Source organism: Alexandromys fortis, unplaced genomic scaffold, assembly GCF_014885135.2.
Source record: "Alexandromys fortis isolate MF-2015 unplaced genomic scaffold, M_Fortis_MF-2015_v1.1 scaffold_78, whole genome shotgun sequence".
NCBI classification, from domain to species: Eukaryota; Metazoa; Chordata; class Mammalia; order Rodentia; family Cricetidae; genus Alexandromys; species Alexandromys fortis.
This window is the reverse complement of record NW_026067977.1, coordinates 1,279,525-1,301,964: the sequence shown is the minus strand read 5'-3', so window position 1 is coordinate 1,301,964 and position 22,440 is coordinate 1,279,525. Positions and strand designations below refer to the sequence as shown.

The window sequence follows — 22,440 nt, the reverse complement described above, 5'->3', positions numbered from 1 at the left end:
TGGGAGAGGGTTGAAGGTGAGGGGAGAGGCAGGAAGGGGAACAGAGAAAAATGTAGAGATCAATAAAAAAATCAATAAAAAATCAATAAAAAAATGTTTTGCTCTCCACATAAGGGTAACAGAAGCCATCACTGAAACTGGAGAACTTAGAGAGAGATGTCCTGCATGACTTTTGTTTGAAGGTATATAACATATTGTACAACAATCAGGGGAGAATACTTCAAACTCAGTATTACTTTCTAATTCGTCCTCTGGCTCATGCATAGAGATGTATAATCAGCAACAGTTAGATAAGGTGCTTGATTAACTTTTGGCAAAGTTCTCAGAAATATTATAAAGGTGACGCTGTGAATATACGCCATAGAAAAGAACTTCAGTGAGGTTTAGGAGAGTCGTGATTCCGCAACAGATCTATGAATGCACCTATAAATGACATCACTAACATGGTAGATGCATTAAAACCATCACTATAACCTTCAGGAAATACAACTTGTAACAGGGCAGAGGCTACTGAGATAGGCTGCCTGACAATGTCTATGGTGCAAGTAGACACCAATCCAATCTGGCTGTTCATAGAGCTAAAAGCTTCAGTCTTAAGAATAGTGACAGAAACTATCTACAAAACCAAATACCAGCTTTAAATTCATGCCTGAAAAACCCTCTTGGGATAAGGACTTTTCCTAAGGCAATTGTGTAAAAAATACTAAATTATTATTCCAAAGCTCACATGCTTACACCTGCAGCAGTTCACACACTCACATGCTTACACCTGCAGCAGTTCACACACTCACTCACATGCTTACACCTGCAGCAGTTCACACACTCACTCACATGCTTACACCTGCAGCAGTTCCCACACTCCCATGCTTACACCTGCAGCAGTTCCCACACTCACAGCTTACACCTGCAGCAGTTCCCACACTCCCATGCTTACACCTGCAGCAGTTCCCACACTCACAGCTTACACCTGCAGCAGTTCACACACTCACATGCTTACACCTGCAGCAGTTCCCACACTCCCATGCTTACACCTGCAGCACATTCAAACATGCTTACACCTGCAGAATGTTTACACACTCACATCTACATGCACTCACAGGTGCTGCTCTGCAACCTATGTTGTGTCTCAGCACACTGCACACACAGGAGTGTATCTGTATATAATGAGGCAAAAGCTCTGTGAGGCAGCCTCCTTACGATGCAGGTAGCATATAAAACACTCAGATGCTCACACCCGCTGCTCTGTAACACACTCACACAGCACACAGGCCAGGAGAACAGGCACTTACCCTGGCATCGTATTCAAGGACAAAAGGAGGGAAGTCTATCTGCTCTGGTGATATGGCAGAAAAGAGCTGGTGCAGGCTGTCTATGTGGTGTACTTTGTCCTTCAATCCTGAGACAGAAAAGGTGGTGAAAAACCATGTTGAGACCTGATTAATAGGAGAGAAAAATAATTTAAGCCAGTAGCCACCATTAAGAATAGATACACTTTTGAAATTTTATACTAAAGTGTGCAATTTCAAAATATTTGAAATTGAACAATAACAGTTTTTTAAGTACAGTTTGCAGTTCATTAGTGAGTTGCACAATAATGTCACGGATTACAAGGAACACTTATAAAATAAAAGAACAATGACACCGGGACTACAATAAGGAGGCTGTTTCTCAGAGCTCTGGTTTCAGTGTAGAGACACTTTGTATGCACAGTATGAGGAGACACACAACATAATCTGCCGTCTCGACTGGGAAAGGGAAAATGGAGGTCACTGGGTACGTCAACACCCCCAGGCAGGGCCCATGCTAGGAGTGGTTGGCTAACACAAAATGGACTCCATGGCTTTTGTGCACTTCTTGTTTTATTTTTTGTTTAATTCCTGTTTGGTTTGGTTTTTGATGTTGGAGAGAGGAAGGGAGAAAGAAAGGAGCACAAGGTTGGACAGGTAGCGAGGATCTGGGAGGAGGTGGGGAAGGGGAAAGAATATGATTAAAATATATTGTCTGAACAAAGAATCTCCATTATTTGGTACAGTAGGTTAATAGACTGCAATTTTTTTGTTTGGTTGTTTCCAAAGATAATTTCACTTGGTAACTGCCATATGGTCTCTGTTGAAGCTAATCAAAGCAGTGTGTGTATGTGTGTGTACATGAACATATACAAGAAACTTTTCTTCGGCCATAAAGAATGAGATTATGTCATTTTCAGAAAAATGGATGGAAATGGAGATTATGATGTTAAGGAAAATAAGCCAGCCTACAAATATTACACATTTTCTCTCATATGTAGAATCCATATATAAAAGGGAAAAAAGACATTAAGGTAGGAAGTGGCTATTTGGGAAGATGAGAAACACTGCAATGGGAGACGAAGTCTAAGAAAAAGAAATGGGACTGAATATGATCTAGGTGTGTTGTGTATGTGCATGAAAATGAAACTCGCCCTTTTTATTATAACTATGCTTTGATTGTTTTTAAAGCTAGAAAAAAAGTGAATCTTACCTTTAAGTCACTTTACAAAATGTAAGTGAAAGGGTTTGTTAGTTTGAAAAAAACCCAGAAAATTCCTGGTAGCAAGTGCTATTTCTGATATACAGTAGATAAAAGGTAATACAAGTTATGTGATTCATCTATCTGATTTTTATCAGCAGGTTACACAACAGTCCAATGAGGTGGGTGTGATGATGTTGTTCTTCCTATTTACAAAAGATGGAAACCGATGCACACAAGCTTTCAGTGGAATGCCTACTACATTCCAAAACAGTACTTAGAACCCAGGATTCACCACAGTCACCTAGGGTAGCTTGTATGTCACTTTGGGTGCCTTGTTTTTTTTTTTTTTTATTAATTTCTGTTTGGTATGCTGCCATGTTCTTCAGAGGCTCTTCCAAACCTCTGACATATTCCAAGCTGCTAATATTACATACTTCCTTCCCTAATATTGTAATTGTGTGTCCTGTTCCTTTAGAGATGGGCCCAGCCCACTCCTTCCCCTGCCCTGGATCTTTCTTCCACTTTACTTCCAGCCTGAGCTCCTTCCTTCCCTTCTCTCTCTCTCTCTCCTAAAGAGGCAGCCTCTGCCTCTCTCCCTTCTCCTCACTTCTTCCCTCCTCTCTGTTTCTCTCTCTCTCTGCTCTTTTTCATTCTCCCCTTCCCCCTTTTCCCTTCATATCCCACTAAATAAATACCCACTTTCTATGCATGGCGTGCCTAATAGGTCTCTGTCTCTCACCACCGCATGGCTCTTTGCATGGGACTGGCTGCCTTCCTGGCCTACTGTGGTCTTGTAGCCCACTGCCCACTGCCGCCGCTTGGGGACCTGCAGTGTTTTACCATAACAAATATGACATAATTCCTTCAAACTTACTTGTAAAATAAGATCCATAATAGACAACATTGGACTAAGTCATCACTATGTCAAGTCTATTCTAATTTCCCAAATTGATACAGGTACCACCTTTCATTTCTTGTCTACTGTTCTAGGCTATCCCCTCTGTGGATTCTTCTCCTCTCCTCTAGTATTTCAGTTACATTCATTTCTGCAATCTCTCTGGTTTTTAGAAGACAATCTAGAATGGCAATATAAAATTGTGTAGGTATCTACAGAGCTAGGTTCCAAGCACTTGCTAAGGAAGAATGAATATCAGGGCCTATTTTATGATGGCCACCGAGTCCTGGGTCATTATTGATGTAAGCTACATTACTGCTGGCTTACATAGCCTCAAACTCCCTACAATTATCTGAATTTCCTTTCCTCCCATTTTTCAAGTTTATTAAGAGGATTGATATGGAGTAGAGGAGACATTAGGCAAAATCAGAATCAAATGAGTTAACCAATGAAGGAACTGCTTCTCAAAAGCAATTTGTGTTGATATGTCCTATCGCACACCCTTTCCTGTGTTAACACGTGCTATCACAACCCTTTCCTGTGTTAACACGTGTTATTGCACACCCTTTCCTGTGTTAACATGTGCTATCACACACCCTTTCCTGTGTTAACATGTGCTATCACACACCCTTTCCTGTGTTAACATGTGCTATCACACACCCTTTCCTGTGTTAACATGTGCTATCGCAGCCCCTTCTTGAAATGAACATCTACAAACTAGATGAGGAAAAGTTCCCTTGAAAAAGCTTGACATGATGAAAAAGCAGACATCGCTGGTGAACTAGCAGTGGCTGTGGAGAGACTGTGCGGGAACAAACTCCACACCAGTTGTCTAGTGTGCACTGCACACTTCGCTGGAAGTTTTCTTAGCCACAGTCTTCTACCTTAAATCTTCTTACTTGTCTTGCTTCAGTCCTGACAGCTTTATCCTCAAATCTTAACTGACTGTTGTCCTATTTGAAGACTTCCTTGGTGCACTTTCAACCAAAGCTGCAAAAGGACATTCCTTCTAAGTGTTCCTCCATGCTACCGTAGAACAGTGAACATTTTGGAGATTTCAGCTGAGGCTCTAGTCTGAACGTTCTGTAATGAAGACTCATAGTCATAGTCTGGTGCTCAGCATTTATCTAGGAGGAACTCAGCGTTTGCTCACAGAATTAACAAATGGAGCCTGGAGCTTACTCTAACCCTATTCAGCGAAAGTACAGGACTCCTTAAATTGTACTTCTTCTGGGCCTCGGCTACTCCATCTACAAAGTGAAGTAACGTTTGCATGATATTTTAAGGTCTTGTTGCTATCCAATTCTTTGGCAGGACTCTTAAGTAGGCTATGCTGTACTGACATGGTGGGGTGCTGATGGAAAAGGGTTGGGGGACAGGCAGCCCTGGAGAAGCACAGGCAGATCATAAGCATCCCATCTGCAGAAGAGAAACCAAACCTGCCAGTTTCTCTCATCATATCTTCCTTTTACAGTTCATAAGTGCTGGCAGGAAAAAATTATTCAAAGCAGGCAGAAGTGGAAATTCAGTAAAAAGGTCCTGTTTGGGAAGACCCAGGAATACCAATTTTTCCTTTTTTTTCTCCACCCATTTTAGTTTTATATGCCTTAGCTTTAAATTTTTAATTGTTTATAGTATAAACTAAAAATATACATTAAGGATTGCTCTTATTATTTAGTATCTACTACAATAAAAAAGTAGAGAAAACGAACAATTGTCGGAAGGAAAAGTTCAGGTGTTTTTGTGAATGCTGGAGATTTTTTTTCTATCTAATTCTTCAAAAATGCAAGGCCAGGAATACAGGGTCATGAACAGAAGCCAAGAAGATACAGTTCACATGTATGTGAAGTCAAAATGGTTATGATATGATAATTTGTTAATTTTACCTCCTATTCAGAAACATTCACTTTATGGCTTTGATTTTTTAGAATTTCTATGAGATTTTATTATAGATGGACCTTACTCTCTCATTTCCCATTCCCCCAAATCACAGCAAGGTAGTACAAGGGCATCTGGCTGCAGCCTGGACAGTAGCCCCACATCTGAACTGACTCCATGTGAAACAATCCCAAGATGATGACAACGCTAGCTACCATTTGTGAGCGTCCATGGTAAGGGCTCTTTAAGGGACTTTGGAAGCGCCAACTCGTGTCATTCTTGTGAGTACACTGTGAGACAGGCACTACTCCCACTGTGTGTAAAGGATAACATTAACGGGAGACACCACTTAGCGGAGATGGCAAATTAGCACCCCCCCCCCCCCATGAAATCCTGCTTCTAAACTTTCAGCTTACTACTTTCCCAAATGCAGAACGAAGCACCGCCTGTGTTTTGAAGGGCTGGCACATACAAGACTGAATACGGGACTGAATGGAAGGTGAGGACAGAGGTCTTGGGAATCCTGAGGATTAGAAAGGAAACAGAAGGGGGGGGGGCAGTTACAAGCAGGAAAGAAACCAGGCAAAGTTAGCTTTCAGTAAGCCAAGACAGTGTTTCAAAGAAAGGGTGACCTGCAGGGTAAGCAGGTAACATGAAGACAAAAGAGTGTGCTGTATTAAATGACAGGTGATTTGTGGTTGGTTATGAATTGCTTCAGATGGCAAAACCAGATTAGAGTAATCTAAGCTGTATGAAAAACGGAAGTGAACACAGAACATGGGTTACACTAAAAATTCCAGTTCTAATGGGAAGAAGCCACAACACATTGAAGAGGTAGTAATTTAACCTGGGTGTGGTGTGCCATGAATTTGAGAAAAGGAAGGAAGGAGGGGAAGGAGGGAGAAAAGATGCTAATTTCTCTAAAGAGGCTTGGAATATTCTCTACCCACTCATTTTTGGTAATAACGTTGTTCAGAAGGGTACCCAAGTCAGATACAACCAAACATCAGGAACACAGTCAGCTTAGCCAATGAAAACAGCAAATAAATCAGCAGTTACAGCATCCGGAACATATGGTGCACTTAAATCCAGGATCTAGTAAAAGCATTAATACTGTACCTTTGAACGGAATGTTGGATGAACAAAATAAACAGCCTTCAAATTCCTCTTGTATCTAATCAAAACAGATAAATAGCCATCATAAGTCACACCTAGAAGTACTCATTAGAAGATAGTCAACATTTTACCTGAGTAAATAAATAAATAAATATATTAACACAGAGGAAAATACCAAAAAGGCAGCAGGAGTTAATATCTTGAATTTGGGGTAATTAAGAGAACATTTCATTATTTAAACTGCCTATTTTATAGGAAGCACCAAATGCTTCCCCTCACTGTGACAGAGCTACCTTAAGGAAGGATAAAGTCAATTCATACTTTCAAAACATCACTGCACTTCTTCTCTATACCATGATAGTCTCTGAGCTCAAATATATGAAACTAAGTCACTCTGAAATTACTAATGTTGTAGCAAACATTAGGAACTAAAAGTTACACTTATGTTACAAGTTACTACATGACTCAGAAATTCTCTGAAGGCTTTGTACTTAATCTTCTCAATAGCTTTGGGGAGAGTACCAGCACTGGCTCTACTTCAATACTCCATGACCCGATGACCAAGAGGCAATGACTAGAACCCAACCTGGGCCTCAGCCAGATACTTGTTGAGGTATGTCTTAAAATTTTGTTTTTCAGTAATTTAATAATCACCACCAAGACATATGAGGTTAACTGTAAAGGCTTCAGGGAAATAGCAGGAGCACTATTTTAGCTGAGGGTTGTGTCATTTGAAGGGCTAGTTAGTGGCAGAAGTAAGTACAGAGTGAAGTGTAGCTTCATTACAAAACACTTCAAAGCACAAATGGGAGTCTGTTAGGTAATGCAAGCATTAGTATTCCTAATTAAGTTGAGGTTTAATGGATGGTGGAAGACAATGGAAATTTATGGTAACTTATCCTCTTTGCTCCCTAACTGTAAAATGGTTTTTCAACCTAACCGATAAAAGCATTGTGCTGCTACAAATAAAATAGGTACCAAGAGAGTAGAATGCCTTATTATTATTATTATTTAGGAAATAAATCACTGAGGAAAGAAGTTTAGTCTTGCATTGGGGTGGTCATTAGGATTTCCATTATTATAGTAAGGGAACATAATTTAATGAAAATAATTTTCCAAGTCAGTAATCTAGTAAATCTAAATTATGTATATAAAATTTTGACATCTTGGCCAACAAATGCTGTTTTTTATTATTCTCCATCTTCCAGATGTAGAAAACATTGAAAGATAACAGGATACTCAGCAGTAAAGACACAGGCTCCTATGCCCTTGATCCATAAAGCCTGTCACACCCAGTTTCTCTCCTCCCTGTACTAATGTATGGAATGTGTTTGTCCCTCAACACCTTGTCATATGGAAAACCTCACCAGGTACAGGGTAAAGTTAGAATGTCTTCAGAGACAAACTGGTCACTGATCTTACCTTACATGGGGGTGGGGGATCCACTTAAACCACAAGGAAGAAATGTCTAAATAAAATCTGTTTTCATGACTAACCAACCCAAATCCCCAAGAACCCCATAAATGCTTGCTCCTTTCTGTCAGTAGGCAGCCTAAACCCCCAAGTTCTTTCCCTTTGCTCAACCTCTTTTCGTTCCGATGACAACCTCTGCCTGTTCGTTTGTGTTCCGTTTCAGGTTTTTATAATCACGGAGACAAATTCCTCTGAACCTGCTACCACTCTCTCTCCCAACAGACTCTCTGGCTACTGGATCAATTAAATAATGCTTCGGGTCTACTCTGGTGTACTTTATGCTATGGCGAGAGCAACCAAGGCTGCGCTTCATTACTTTATACACAAAGACTAGGGATGGCACCAAGCCTCTTCCAAAGTGGTCAAAAGTGGGAAGATTACAAACGAGTTCAGTTTCCTGCAAAAGGAGGGTCTCCCATCATTTAAGTATCTAATGTACATGATAAAAATTTGTCCCGTGAAATAGCCTTTCAAAAATCTTTACAAATGTTTGCTATCGCTTAGTGTTAAAAATAAAGAAGCAATACCCCCTTTACAATTTCCAAAAATAACTAACTTGACATCAACGACATCGTAGAGTTTCTTCAGGAAGTCGGAGTCCAGGTGATTGTATTCAGTGGTCAGTGTGTGAAAATAGACCAGCACATACTCCTTCACAGCGATGTGGTCCATTACATGGATAAAATATAAGAGAGCCTACAAGAGAGGGATAAAGACGATTTTCCACAGTGGTTCACTTCACAGAGGCTGAGAGAGCGGAAACCCCTCCCCTAAGATTAATCTTATCTACACCTGTAATTGCAGAAGGAAAGAACAAATTGGTGAGGACCACTTCTCTTAGAAAGTGAGTCATCCGGCATTTACTGGTTGTTCTCAAAGGCTGTAGCACAGACCTTCTCCATGAAGGAAGAGGATAATTAACCCCTGGCCTTTGGAATGAGTTTTCAATACCAGGAAGAGCTCTTGGCTCAACTATCAGGTTTCTCCTATCTACGACAATGATGTCAAAACATTTACAATGAAGATTTAATACTTCTTATGATTTTAATAGAATCCATAATTCTTGATGTTTCTCTTTGCATCCCATCAACGGCGACCAGACACAAATAAGGAGCAGAGCACATGGTGTATGGAGTATCTCCCTCCATGCCCCTGAAGAAACCCATTTGCTTAGCACCTTTAATGCTTATCTGAATGAGGAAAGTGGAGGGGTTTGTGGGTGGATGGCAAAACACATTGAGCAACACTTCTAGAACTCAAGAGGATGATCTAATATGAACCTGTTTGGCTAGGGATGTATTCTATTTTAAGAAATCAAAGAGAGACACTAAAAACAAGATGAGAAATATAACCCAAGTAGGGCTGAAGTGACCCAGAGGTTTGGCTGTAAACAACTGCAAAGAGGAAGCTAAGCTACATCAACCAAAAGGATTACCGACCAGGCTGTTTTCCAGTTCCTCCTCAGGGGAGTCCTTGGCATTAATGTGGATTAGGACCCAACTGCAGGCACTGCAGGCACAGCAGGCAGAGGAGGGCATTATGAACACAGCTGCTTGGCAAATATTACCTGGTTTGAACCTCATAATAAGTCTTATTTTTTACTATGAAATGACATATCATAGTGTCAGGAATGCTATGTGAGCACACACCAAAATCAAATTAAGGATTATATTCTTATTGGAATAAATCTTACTACTGAAGGTAAGAGTGAAGGACACACTGACTGTTAAGAACACCAATGGCTGCAAATAGAAACTTAGGATGTAATTCTTACCATGTAAGGAGTCTTTCCCTCTTTGTGAATGGACCCACCCCTGATCATCCTACTCTTCCTCTCATTGGACTGCCGCTTTGTCCTTTCAATCCATTTTTTAACCTCACACTTGGGTAAATTAGGCGACTCTTTATCAGGTGATGAAAGGAGACAGAGACAGAGACCCACATAGGAGCACCGGACTGAAATCTCAAGGTCCAAATCAGGAGCAGAAGGAGAGAGAGCATGAGCAAGGAACTCAGGACCACGAGGGGTGCACCCACACACTGAGACAAGGGGGATGTTCTACCGGGAACTCACCAAGGCCAGCTGGCCTGGGTCTGAAAAAGCCTGGGTCAAAACTGGTCTCACTGAACATAGCGGACAACGAGGACTACTGAGACCTCAAGAACAATGGCAATGGGTTTTTGATCCTACTGCATGTATTGGCTTTGTGGGAGCCTAGGCTGTTTGGATGCTCACCTTACTAGACCTGGATGGAGGTGGGTGGTCCTTGGACTTCCCACAGGGCAGGGAACCCTGATTGCTCTTTGGGCTGACGAGGGAGGGGGACTTAATTGGGGGAGGAGGAGGGAAAGGGGAGATGGCGGTGGGGAAGAGACAGAAATCTTTAATAAATAAATAAATAAACCTTCTATTTTATTTGAAACTGCACGTGTGTGTATCTGTGAGTGCACACCACATGCATAAGGATGCACAGAACGGAGGCATTAGAGTCCCTGAAGCTGGAGTTGTAGGCAATTGTGGGCCACTCAACACGGGTGCTGCAAATCAAGGTCTATAAAGAGTCATACCCATTCCTGAGCCATCTCTGCAGCCCCAAACAAATCCATTTTGAAACACTTCCTTCCACCTTTAACCTAACTATTAGAGTCTTCTATGGACACACGTCTCCTCTCTACTGCACTCACCTCAGCCTCTCCCTCTCCCGTCCCCCACGCTAGAGATGGAACCCAGGGCCCCATGGACACTACACAAGCACTGTACTCTGGATGCTATTCCACCCCAGATCTACAATTCATCTCATCCATGCTTGAGAACCTTCTCCCTGCACTATCTACCTGACTTGCAGAAGCCGCCATGGCTTACCTTGTCCATATCTATCAGCGTCACAGGAATGTTTCTTCCAACTACCACCATCACTGTGCGGCCACAGTTATCCACACCTAAGAGAGGAGGTGCAGTCAGGACCCAGAAACCTTAGTGCAAGACCAGCGTTTGTCCTGTCATATAACATGTATTTGACTGCATAAAAGAATTCTACACATACAAAAGTAAGAAATGGGATTCACAAGCTTCTAAAATTATATCATTAGATTTCTTTTAGTGTTAGGGAAACACTTCTCTTTCTTGATTTTAAAGCTTTATGAGATTTTGACCACAGTTCTGACTTTAAGATTGTTTAAATATTTTAAATTACCAAAACCTATTTTTTTTTAAACAACCATTTTGTTTAAGCTCTTCACAACATTTAATAGTATTAGTTACCCAAGAAATGCTAGAAGCTCTCAATTGAAAATTAACAGATAATGCCTAGAACAAAACACAGCAGAGGAACTGGGGTCTGGAGAGGGCTATGAGTTGTATTGACAAATGCTTAGGACTCTTTAGAAGCAGAAAAATTGTAACAGAAAAAGCATCCCAGAAAAAGGCGAAGCAGGCAATGTGAGACCCCAAGAAAACATTACAGGTTAACAATAAGTCTAAGATCCTTAGATGATCTTAGATGTGCAAAACCTATTGACATCAGCACAATACACTGTGTTCAGAGAGAAACTGAGTCTTTCCAGCACAATGAGTCAGACCCCTCAATTAGCAAGAATAAGATCATTAACCTCACCTGTTTGGTACAAGGCCTTCAGAGAAGCAATATCAGAGAGGTCCTCAGATCTTGCTTGGCATAACCAGCGGTTATAACTAGAGAAATAAAAGGTACAATCGTTACAGCAAATGTTGGCAAGTTACTTTTGCAAATGGAACCCCTTTCAATAGCTTTTGCTGACCATAAAGAACTGAGGCTTCATTAAAACAGAGTTAGAGGCTATTGTACTGTGGAGGATCTTAAGTTATTGTTAAATGCACGTTAGTGAGAAAATGTGCATACACCAATCACTAAAAAAAATTCTTATGGTAAATCATGAGTACAAAGGTAAGTGGCAAAGATGTCAAATATTCAAAATGAAATAATTAAAGAATACTCTTATTTTTCCTTACTAGAAAAATGTTAACAGGAAAAGTGTTAGATCTCCAAAGCGGATAACCACTAATTAACGAAGCTATGATGAGTGCTTGAGACTATTACAGCAAACAGCAGGGTCACCGCCCTCACGAAGTCATAGCACAGCAGAAGGACAGTAAGTGCTGCACATGTTATACAGGACCACAAGCAGGCAAGAAGCTTTATCTGGCAACTCAGACATTTATGACTGGTTAATGAAGCTTGAATCGAACCCCTACTTACTACGACACATGGACTAATTTGGCTTTGGCGAAAAGGAGGTTACAAATGATTTTAATGATCAAGTTAATATTTCAGGTTTTTATTTTTGTTTTTTCTTGAGATGGCCTCACTCTATTAAGTAGCCTCTGCTGAGTGGAACTCACTATGTAGAGATCTGCCTGCCTCTGCCTCCTAGGTGCTAGGATGAAATGTGTGTGCCACCACACCCCGTTCAAGTTAATCTTAATAGCTAGTACACCATTTGACTCACAACTGCCTGGAACTCTAGGGATCTGATGCCATCTTCTGGTCTTTGCAGGGACTTGCACATACATATACATACACATAGATACACACATAAATTTCCAAAAAAAGTATTTTTAGGTATAGAAGATATCTATAATGTCTATGAATTTTAATTTTTAAAGTTTTTAAATCTGCCTAAAATTATTTTTAGTTCATGGTGTAAACTCTAGAACTGTATAAATGTCCATCTTGTTAAGTTTGGTCAGTGGTTAATAATTTGAGATCATTCCAGGGATAGATTATAACAGGCAAAATTTAAATATGCGGATTTTTGTAGTTTATAGTTTACATTCGTGATTTGTAAAAGATTCCAATCACTGCTATGATCTTGGTGTGTTCTGACTTGTGCAGACCATAGGTACATTTCAGTGCAGTAACTCCAGACTGTGGCTTCCTCCATAGCAGAAGCTATCACTCGTACCTCCTTGCCCACTAGATGTGCTTTCCATTCAGCGACTTGAAGAATCGTTTATATTCCCACAGATATTCCCACTCAACACTTCCCTCTGTTTTCTGTGGATTATTATAATAAAAACAAACAACCTTCTATTCCAATCCCCAAATCAAAGGCTAAAAATAGTTCCTACAGCTGATTCCAATGAATAAATTTTTACTATGTGCCAGACAAACCATAACCACCAAGTACAAATTATCTAGTAAAGCAAGTTGTGATGGCAGAGAAGCCACTCAACTCATCCATTAGGCTGCTCCTAAAGGCAGAAATACTGAGTTGTTTTCCAGTGGGTACAACTGATGGAGGTTATTGTCTCCACATAGGCCAATTTCTTCAGTTAATCAATTACCAAACACCTACACAGCCAAAGGCTGAATGACAAAGAGGATTCAAACAAAATTACTCTTAAAAACACAGGGCCTTCATGGGTCTGCACCAGGTCCTCTACATGGTATGTCTGGTGTTAGCTTGGAGCCTTGTGGGACTCCTAACTGTGAGGACGGGTATATCTCTGACTCTTCTGCCTACTCTTGGGGCCTCTTTTCCTCCTATTGGGTTGCCCTATCCAGACTTGATATGAGGGGCTTTTGCCTTTTCTTATTCTATCTTGCTTTGTTCTTTTTGGCTGTTGCCTCTTGGAGGCCAGCTCTTTTCTGAGGAGGGAAGAGAAAGTGAGCGGATCTGGGGGAGAGAGAAAGTGGGAGGGAACTGGGAATAGAGAGAGGGGAGACTGTGGCTGGGAGGTATTGTATGAGAGAAAAATCCATTTTCAATAAAATTCAAATAATTACTTAATTTAAAAAGTTCAATAACTATCCTACTTAGAAAGAGCCCATTTTTTGAGAGACAATTCACCCTGGAGTCAAGGGTTTCTAGACCTATAGCAAATGCTGTGTCCTACACTACATCCTTTTGTGTCCTGCTTCACCAGGTTCACTATAAATGAAGTTGAACATTTTCTTGTGTACAGGACACTAAGCTCTGCAAGGGCAGAGGTTGTATCTGTCTTGGTTGTCTCTGCATTGCTAGATGTACTCTAGCACATTCAGTAAGAGTTGAATAATATTTAATAATTAATGAAATGATGCTTTAGTGTGAGAAGTGATGTTAGCATCATAGGTAACAGGATGTTAGTATAACAAGGACCACTAACGAAAGGAAACAAAATATTCTAGTGAAATAATTTTTCCCCTTGTGTCTCAGTGTCTTTTTTTCCCATTGTAATAAGGACTTTCAAAAGTTGTAACTGAGAAGTTGCTAGGTTGCTTCCTAACCACTTCCTTAGTGACATCCACATCACTCACAAAGCACAAAACACTTAGATGCATTAGTGAAGAATTAGGGCTGTGACTATGTTCTCAGATTTTGTAAAGAACGGGCGCACAGAGACTGACGCGGCACAGCAGGGCAGAGAAAGGACACTGAGGAGCCAGTGGTGGAGCAGGAGTCCTTCTAAAGGACTACCAATCAATCACACACTTTAACACCCTTCGTCCTGATCAACGTAAGGGGAACTGGGTAAGCATGGTAAGTAAGACCCCGGTTCAGGAAAAGCTTAAGTACATCTTTTTAAATGCTATCTTGCAATCTCCAGCATGGCAGGGCACTGACTTCCAGCTGTGCCACATCACAACTCAACAGTCCTCAGTTCTAAATTGTTTGGTCTCAGAACCCCTTTATTCATATTGACCAATATTCATCAGATCGTATATAACAGAAATCTAAAAGCATTTACTTATTGATCTAAGAGAAACAAAAATTAATTATCTGAATACACCTTTTGATGTAAAAAAATATGACTGGTTGGTGGTGGCACACTCCTTTAATTTCCACACTCGGGAGGCAGAGGCAGGTGGATCTCTGTGAGTTCAAAGCCAGCCTGGTCTACAAGAGCTATTTCCAGGACAGCTGGGGCTGTTACACAGAGAAACCCTGTCTTGAAAAACCAAAATATAACAACAACAACAACAACAACAACAACAACAAAAACTGTGCTTAGGAAGATGAACTATCCTCTTAACTTCACAATTCTCTTTACTATCTGAAAGACCCCATGTTCTAGCCCTGGTCTCCTGCAACATCCCAGGTTAAGGAGCCCAGGAAACTGGATTGGACACTGTGAAGATGAGGATGAAAGAGAATTGACAGTGACAAAGTGGAGCCAGTCTGGCCTCACAGGCTCCTGAAGGGCACCAGGTTTCCTGGGCCACACTTTTGAGAGGCGCCATATCCACTATTTCAGCAGGATAAGCGGAAGACCATGTACCTCGGGATCCTTCTGTGCCGGTTCTTACACAATTACAGGCACACAAAGCCCTCCTTAAACCTCTCTCTCTCACAGTGCGGTAAGAAAAAAAGCAACTAAACCGAACCCCACACCATTTACAAACAGCTAACTAGCTGGCTCATAGCCAAACCCGGCAAATACCTCTTGGTAAGTTGAGGACATCACTACCACCATTTCCACCTTCAGTCTCTCTAGACTTCTAGCTGAGTGCTGTCTAAACCATGAATGCTTCTAACCTCAAATGAACCGCCAAATTTGTCTACAGTTTTTCATTTAATAGCACTCTTGAGTATTCTGCATTACCGATAAAAGACCTCATCTTTAATCTCAGAGACACATAAATGGGAAGCCAGACAATCTTTTCATCCAGTGATAGCTTTACTGGATGGCAGAGTGCTGTGGGAGAATACAGCTTGGAAGAAAAAAGTGCAGAATCTCTGCCATTTCATGAAATATGAAAGGTTAAGGGACTTGAGGGGAGGCGGGGGGAAGAAGAGGGGAGAGAAATAGATAAAGAATGCATATGGAAACACAGATGTGGGGCTGGAGATATGTACAGAGAGCCAGGGCACTGTCTCCAGATCTGGCAACAAGAGTTTGATCACCAGACCCATATGGCAAAAGTAGAGAATTCCTGCAAGTTATCCTTTGACCTCTGCGTGCTGTGGTGGGCGGGCAAGACACACACACACACACACACACACACACACACACACACACACACGCCTGCACGTGAGCATACACATGAACACCCACATGAACACAGATGTAAGTAAATAAAAGAAATCACAATGGGTAAGGTTTAAGATCCCACATTATAACTAAACTTTCAGAAACTATCACTTATCAGATTCTATAAAGTGCACAGAAACATATCTGATTTCTTAAAAGTCTTTAAAAGTACTCCTTTGCTTTCCAATTCTGGCTTTGTGTAAAGTCATATTTCCTTCATAAAATTTATCCAAGAAAACTTACTGCAACAGTTTGAATGATGCTATTAGATTCTAGTAATCTTCACTTAAACCCATTGAACATTTTGCAAGATTTTAATACAAAAGACAAAATTAGCTAACTTTAGAAAAAATGATTGTTACTTATGAATGGATTAATAATTTCCGATATGGTAAGTGTTGATAGATATAGCCCATGTGGATACAAGCCCTCTGGGATCTTCAACCATTTATAAGAGTGCAAGGGGACTTGAGAGCCACAAACAACTCACAAATCATGATATGAACATCTGAAGAATGCAGACACAGAGAGAGATCACAATTGTGTGCAAGGGAGCCCAGTCAGTATTTAAAGAAAAATGTGTGCCACATGACACTACACATGACCAGATTGAGAATCTAGAGCCTGTCACTGGGTTCATCCTTTGGAAAATTTGTTCACTGGTTCCCTCTAGTGGCAAATTTGCTTCTGTTATTTGCAAATTAAAGTCAAGTGAAGACCTGGGACTGAGGAGGCAGCAAATGTTAATTCTGGCTGGGGGAGAGGAAGCCATTTCTTTCAGTGGTGTTGCACGGGTAAGTTGCCCAGGCCTCAGGAAATACCCTCCTCCCTAGCTCATAGTGGCAACCCTAATTAAACTCAGTGGGCTAGAAAACAAGCCACGAAAGAGGACTCGCTGGGAAGAAGTTTGAGTGAGATCGGGAAGAGGATGAGAGAGAGTAACAAGAGGTAAAAATGATAAAATACATCGTGGAGATGTATGAAACTCTCAAAGAAATAAAGATATTAAAAAAATATGTTTGTAAGAGATTTCTGAGATAATGTAGCCCAACCTGCATGCTATGACTGGAGAATGGCCCCAGAGAAGTACCATGTAAATAAAATAGTATGCTCTGTTGTGGCAGGCTGTGAAAACGCAAAATAGGGAAGGCAGGTGTTTCAGACCCAGCAAATAAGGTTTGAGTAACCTTTGCTTTACAGCTGAAACCTGGAAAATGGACAGGATTGAAGGAAGAGATGATCCAAATCAAAATGATTGGGAGCCAGAGCTCAAAAATACGACAGAGACTGGTTAGCTTAGTACTGAAGAAAGCCACAGCGATGGACTTCACTGCGCTGGCCTTCCAGGTGCCGCTCTGCATGCACAACTGCCTGACACCCCTAGTCTGTGAGACTTTATCCTGACCCACTCTAAGAGGGAATAGAGAGTCAGGACGAGCCATTTCTTTCTTTAAAATTTTGAAAAGCAGCTAACTTTACTATTAATCTTTGAAAAAACACAAAATACAAAGCTCCATCTGTGATTTCATAAGGATTCATCCAGAATTACGTTAGTATTAGAAACAGTTGGAGAAAACAATGTAAAGGCCCTCAGGGTAAGCTGGGGAGACATAAAACTCTTCAGCTGAAGAAAACTTTAACTGCTTCAGTGGTAAACTCACAACAGAAACCTTGTAAATGCCTTTCCTTTCTTCTTATTTCCCTGTTTAGACTATACCCTCACATAGAGGCACAGCAATTAGAGACACACTGGGTAGAAACTCTGAAATCAAACATGCATCTGAGCACCAGCTCCCCCAAACTACCTGACTCAACTTTCAGCTCTGCATCTGCAGAATGAGACTTGGACCCTACTACTGGGTCATCATGTAGATTAAACAAGAGAAACTTTGTGTGTACAGAGAAGCATCTAGCAGACATCTGACTTCACACTATCTGTCTGGACTAGTGTGCCTTACTTTCTTTGATGCTGCTTCTGCAGGGCAGCTTCGGACAACTGTCCCTGGAGGATCAGTTTTCTTTGCTTGTCAATATCTCCTTCCATTCGAGCAAAAGCATGAGAGCCAATGAAAGACAGATCCACGCCCAGGCCGTCATCCTCATCTTCTTCTTGGTTCTCTGCAATGAAAGCACCATCAGCAGAGAGCTACAGAAGCAAACCGCAAACTGACGGCGAGTGTGGCGGGAGCAACAACTGTGAGGCGACAAAACAAAGCCAAAAGCCTTGAACCCGGGCTAAGATGATGATTCTGAAATAACATTTAGCAACCCCAAGTCCTGAAACAGTGAACTAAACGTAACTAATCTATTCGCTAAGCCAACTTCATGATCAGGCCAGGCACGAAGTGTGTGAGGCATGTGTTCATTCAGGGGATTCAGGAGCTTACACAGGTGAAGGTTGCTAGAAGCTTCTTATAGGATGGAGTCGGAAGGGCTCCCATCCTAACATACTCTGTGTATAACTTTCAGCTTACCTGAGTATAAAATCTAAAGACATGACATGGCTACAGCATTCTTATCTTGCTATTTAATGTTAACTGAGGCTTTTAGAGGACACTGTTTTGGCTGCTCTGGAACTCACGAGACCTGAGTGCCTCTGCCTCTCGAGCGCTGGGAGTAAAGCACTGTTAAAACTGAGCACACCTGAAAATTTAAGGTGGTGATATGCTCAGTTATTGTCAACACGTCTTCATGAGCCTAGGGACGCCATTCAGCTGAGCACGCTGTGAGGACCACCTGTGAATCCCCACATGCAAGCCTACATCCTGGCTGGCTGGTGTTTTACCAGTACCCTAGCTTCCTGAAGAGAAAAATTAAGAAAAGCGAAAGTTGAACCATTACACATTGCTGGTGGGAATATAGCTAAAAACAGAATTATCACATGACTCAACCGTATCATCCCTGGAGGTAAACCCCAAAGAACTGCTAACTGGCATACCAGAGACACCTGCTCATCCATGTTATTACTTTACCATTCCTGACAGTCCAGATACAGGGCCAACCTAGATAGGTGTAGGGATGAATAGGTAAAGTGCGACACACACACACACACACACACACACACACACACTCAGTCACCTTAGTTTTATTCAGCCATAAACAATGAGAAAATTGTGACCTGCAGAAAAATGGATGGAACTGGAGACCATTAGGCTAAGCAAAATAAGGCAGGTCCAAGAGACACTTATCAGATGGATTTCCCTCCTGTGTGGAATCGGGATTTTATAAAGACGTAACATGAAAGTGTGTGTGGGTGAGTACTTTGAGAGAAAGGACCAGCAGGAGAACAAGACAGAAGAATGAAAATAACGAAGAAAATACCCTATCTGTATGAAAACGTCATAAGGAAACCTGTAATTTGTAGGCTAATTAAAAAAAGAAGGAAGCCAGAATTCTAGCACTCACCCTCGGAAGCACCAGGTTTCTCACTTATTCTAATCTGCCGCTCAGGCACCACAGGCTCCCCTTCTGCATTCCCGATGTCTGCAGGTAGGTACGGCAGTGACTGGCTCTCCTCCTTTAACGACCTTGGGAAGTACAGAGGTAGCAGCTTTTGGTAAGTAGCCTGTGTCAGAAAAGCAAGGCATTCTGTGAAAAACAGTGACACGCGAAAGCAGCCTGAGCAGAGGTTACTGTGATCCACGCGCTGTGAGGACAGACTTGAGGGTGCAGGCCTCACCTCTTTATGCTCAGAGTGCTGCCTGAGAGCCTCGCTCACCCTTTCCATGAAACACAAGAGACGGCCCGACTGGTCAAGTCAAAAGCAATGCCCATCCTGGTCGGGGTCACCAAATCTGTGATGTGTAAGTTGGCCAGTCCTGTCCACACGCCCACCTTTTACTACTCTCTCAGCTGCGCAGATGCTATCTGCTCAAGTTTAGTACACCAGTCTCTATTTGACCTAGGTTTAGTTTTTCCATTTTCTTTAAACAAACAAAAACTATTCTAACTATATCAAAAGGATTGGTAGTTTTCACTCATTCTTAGAAATTTTAAAAAAAAGATAAATTTTACTTTGAAAAAAGAAACAATGAGCCTCTCAGATGGCTTCATAGGTTAAGGGCCCCCAAGTCTGATGACCTGAGTTTGACTCTTATGACCTATGTGGTGGAGAAGACATCCTCTGATGTCCACACATCCACTCCCCCAGCCTCCTCCAAAGTAAAATACATAGTTAATTTTAAAAAATTAGGAAGGCAATGGAGGTGGGAAATGAACAAAAAAAATATAGCAACATATGATATGAAGATGATGAAACCCTTCACTTTGTATGCTAACCTAAAAATTTACCAAGTAACTTCAATGTGCTAAAAATAAGAAATGAACAGGGTTCCTGTCTTATAATCTCCATGTGCAGTCCCCATGCTCTTTCACAGCACCAGAGCAAATGCAGGCGCTGCTAGCGCGCACGCTTGGTGAAGCACTCTGCCTCTCCTGCAGCCTAGGAATTACTGTGTAGCTACTCAGCATGACTTATCAACTATCCCTAACTTCACGGGCTAAAGAGACGGTCAGAGGTTATGGGCGCTTGCAGCTCTTCCAGAGGACCCACGTTCCATTCTCAGCATCCACACTGGGCAGCTGACAACCATCTCTAACTCTAGCTCCAGGGGATCCAACACTTTCTCCTAGTCTCCATGGATATCTACACTTGAATGTGCATAAACTCATGTAAGTACACCTTCATACACATAAATATAAAATAAAATGGATAAATCTTTAAAAAAAGGACTAAAAGAATGATAACAAAAAGTCATGGAATCGAATACTGGTCAGTGAAATCATTCAAGAAATCAGTCTTATACATACAACTACAACATTTCCTAAAGAGAAGCCTGGAGACATTAGATTTGTACCTAAAAAAAAAAAAAATACAGATAAGCTGGGTGTGGTGGCACATGCCCTTAATCCTCAGCCTTGGAAGGCAGAGATAGGCAAACCTTTGTGAGTCTGAGGCTAGTTTGGTCTATATAGTGAGTTCCAGGCCAACCAGGCAGGTCTATAAAGAGAGACCTTTTCTCAAAGCAAAACAAAACAAAAAACAAATTAAAAAAAAAAAACAGAAACAAGCAAACAAATGTAGACAGGCTCAGCATCAGGCTCAGCTTGTCAACGTGCTTGCTATGCAGGCCTGGCCACCTGAGTTCAGTCTATAAAAACTGCAGGTGGGGAGGAGAGAACAATTCCACAAGCTGTTCTCGGACTTCCACACGTCATGGCACAGAGTACAGGCATACTTACACACACACGCACTCACATGCTCTAAGCTTTTTAAAGAATTCATATACCATAAAACTAACCTGTTGAAAATACAGAATTCAGCGACTGTTGGTATATTCTCAAAGCTGTGCAATCACCACCATCTAATTCCAGAACACTGACATCACCCCAAACCAACCCATCAGCAATCTTTCCCTACAATTCCTTTTACCAAACCCTGAGCTACCAATTGTTCTGTCTAAATTGATGTGCCTATTTTGAAGATTCCAATAAAACAGAATACAATTTGTAGCCTTTTATGTTTAGTTTATTTCAGTTAACATGTTTTCCAGGTTCACTTTTTAACATGTATCCATAATTCATTCCCCCAAGGATGAACACTACCCTATATGTGCTCTACATACACTCATCGATAAACAATGCTGCTATAAATATTCATCTTCACATTTAAAATATTTTTGCATATACTACTACTGTATTATACTGTAACTTTGATGTCTCACTGTGGCTTTGGCTTGCGTTTCTATAATGGTCCATGCTGTGAAGTGTCTTTATACTGGTCATTTGTAGGCATACAGCTCTTTAAGAAATGAGTACTACCCATGCTCTCAAAAACTTTTTTTTTCTGTATTTCGTGTTTTCCCGTCTTAGAAAGCTTACTAACAAGGGAACACTGTCCTTCCCAGGGCTCTCTGACTTCTAAAATCAGTATTAATTTACTTGAAAATATGTCTTGTCTGTGCAAACCAACCAATGCTCCTCCTGCTCCTCCACTTCCCTATTTTAGCAAAGCACTGAGAGCTAAATGACTGCTGAAGGAATACCAGAAGCTCTAAAGCTAGGGAAGCCAGTGAGATAAAAACAAAGCTCTGACTTTCTAAATGGACCGAGTTTAAGGAACGTCTCCCCCTCCCCACAAGCAAACATAAACCTGCCAACCTTGTGCCACAGGCTTGGCTGCTAGCCATGCAGGCAGGCAGGCAGCGAAGCTTCACCAGCACAGCAGCAATGCTGCTAAAACCTGGGGACCTAGCATTCAGGCCACAAGGTGCCATCCCGAGCGCTTGCAGGAGCAGCTGGCAGAACTGCCCGCCTATGCCATTCCACTTATGAAGGCAACAGCTAAGCAGTAAAACTGTGACTCAAACTCTCCTTCTTAGATTGGTGGTGCACGCCTGTATTCCAGAACCTGAGGCAGAGGCAGGGAAACTGAGAGCCAGTAAGCCTGGTTCACACGGTCAAATAGTGTGGGATCCTTCTACACTTGTTTTTAGAGTCCATCATAATTCTTTTTCAATGAGTGAGCATTAAGTTCCACTGCCACAAATTTACAATTGTGTGCTTCAGATTCAGTGAACAGATGATGAAAGATGAA

General features: G+C 41.4%; 1 protein-coding gene across 1 annotated transcript in view; it reads right to left on the bottom strand.

Annotated features, from left to right (window-relative positions):
• The window catches only part of Gdap2 (ganglioside induced differentiation associated protein 2), a 51,324-nt gene that overhangs the window by 5,038 nt on the left and 23,846 nt on the right, over positions 1-22,440 (bottom strand). The window contains exons 7-13 of the mRNA XM_050157514.1: positions 19,251-19,410; positions 17,804-17,963; positions 11,467-11,543; positions 10,716-10,792; positions 8,409-8,548; positions 6,383-6,437; positions 1,290-1,433 (exon numbers count right to left, since the gene is read on the bottom strand). Of these exons, the coding sequence (XP_050013471.1) occupies positions 1,290-1,433; positions 6,383-6,437; positions 8,409-8,548; positions 10,716-10,792; positions 11,467-11,543; positions 17,804-17,963; positions 19,251-19,410 (813 nt within the window). The remainder of the gene's footprint in view (positions 1-1,289; positions 1,434-6,382; positions 6,438-8,408; positions 8,549-10,715; positions 10,793-11,466; positions 11,544-17,803; positions 17,964-19,250; positions 19,411-22,440) is intronic.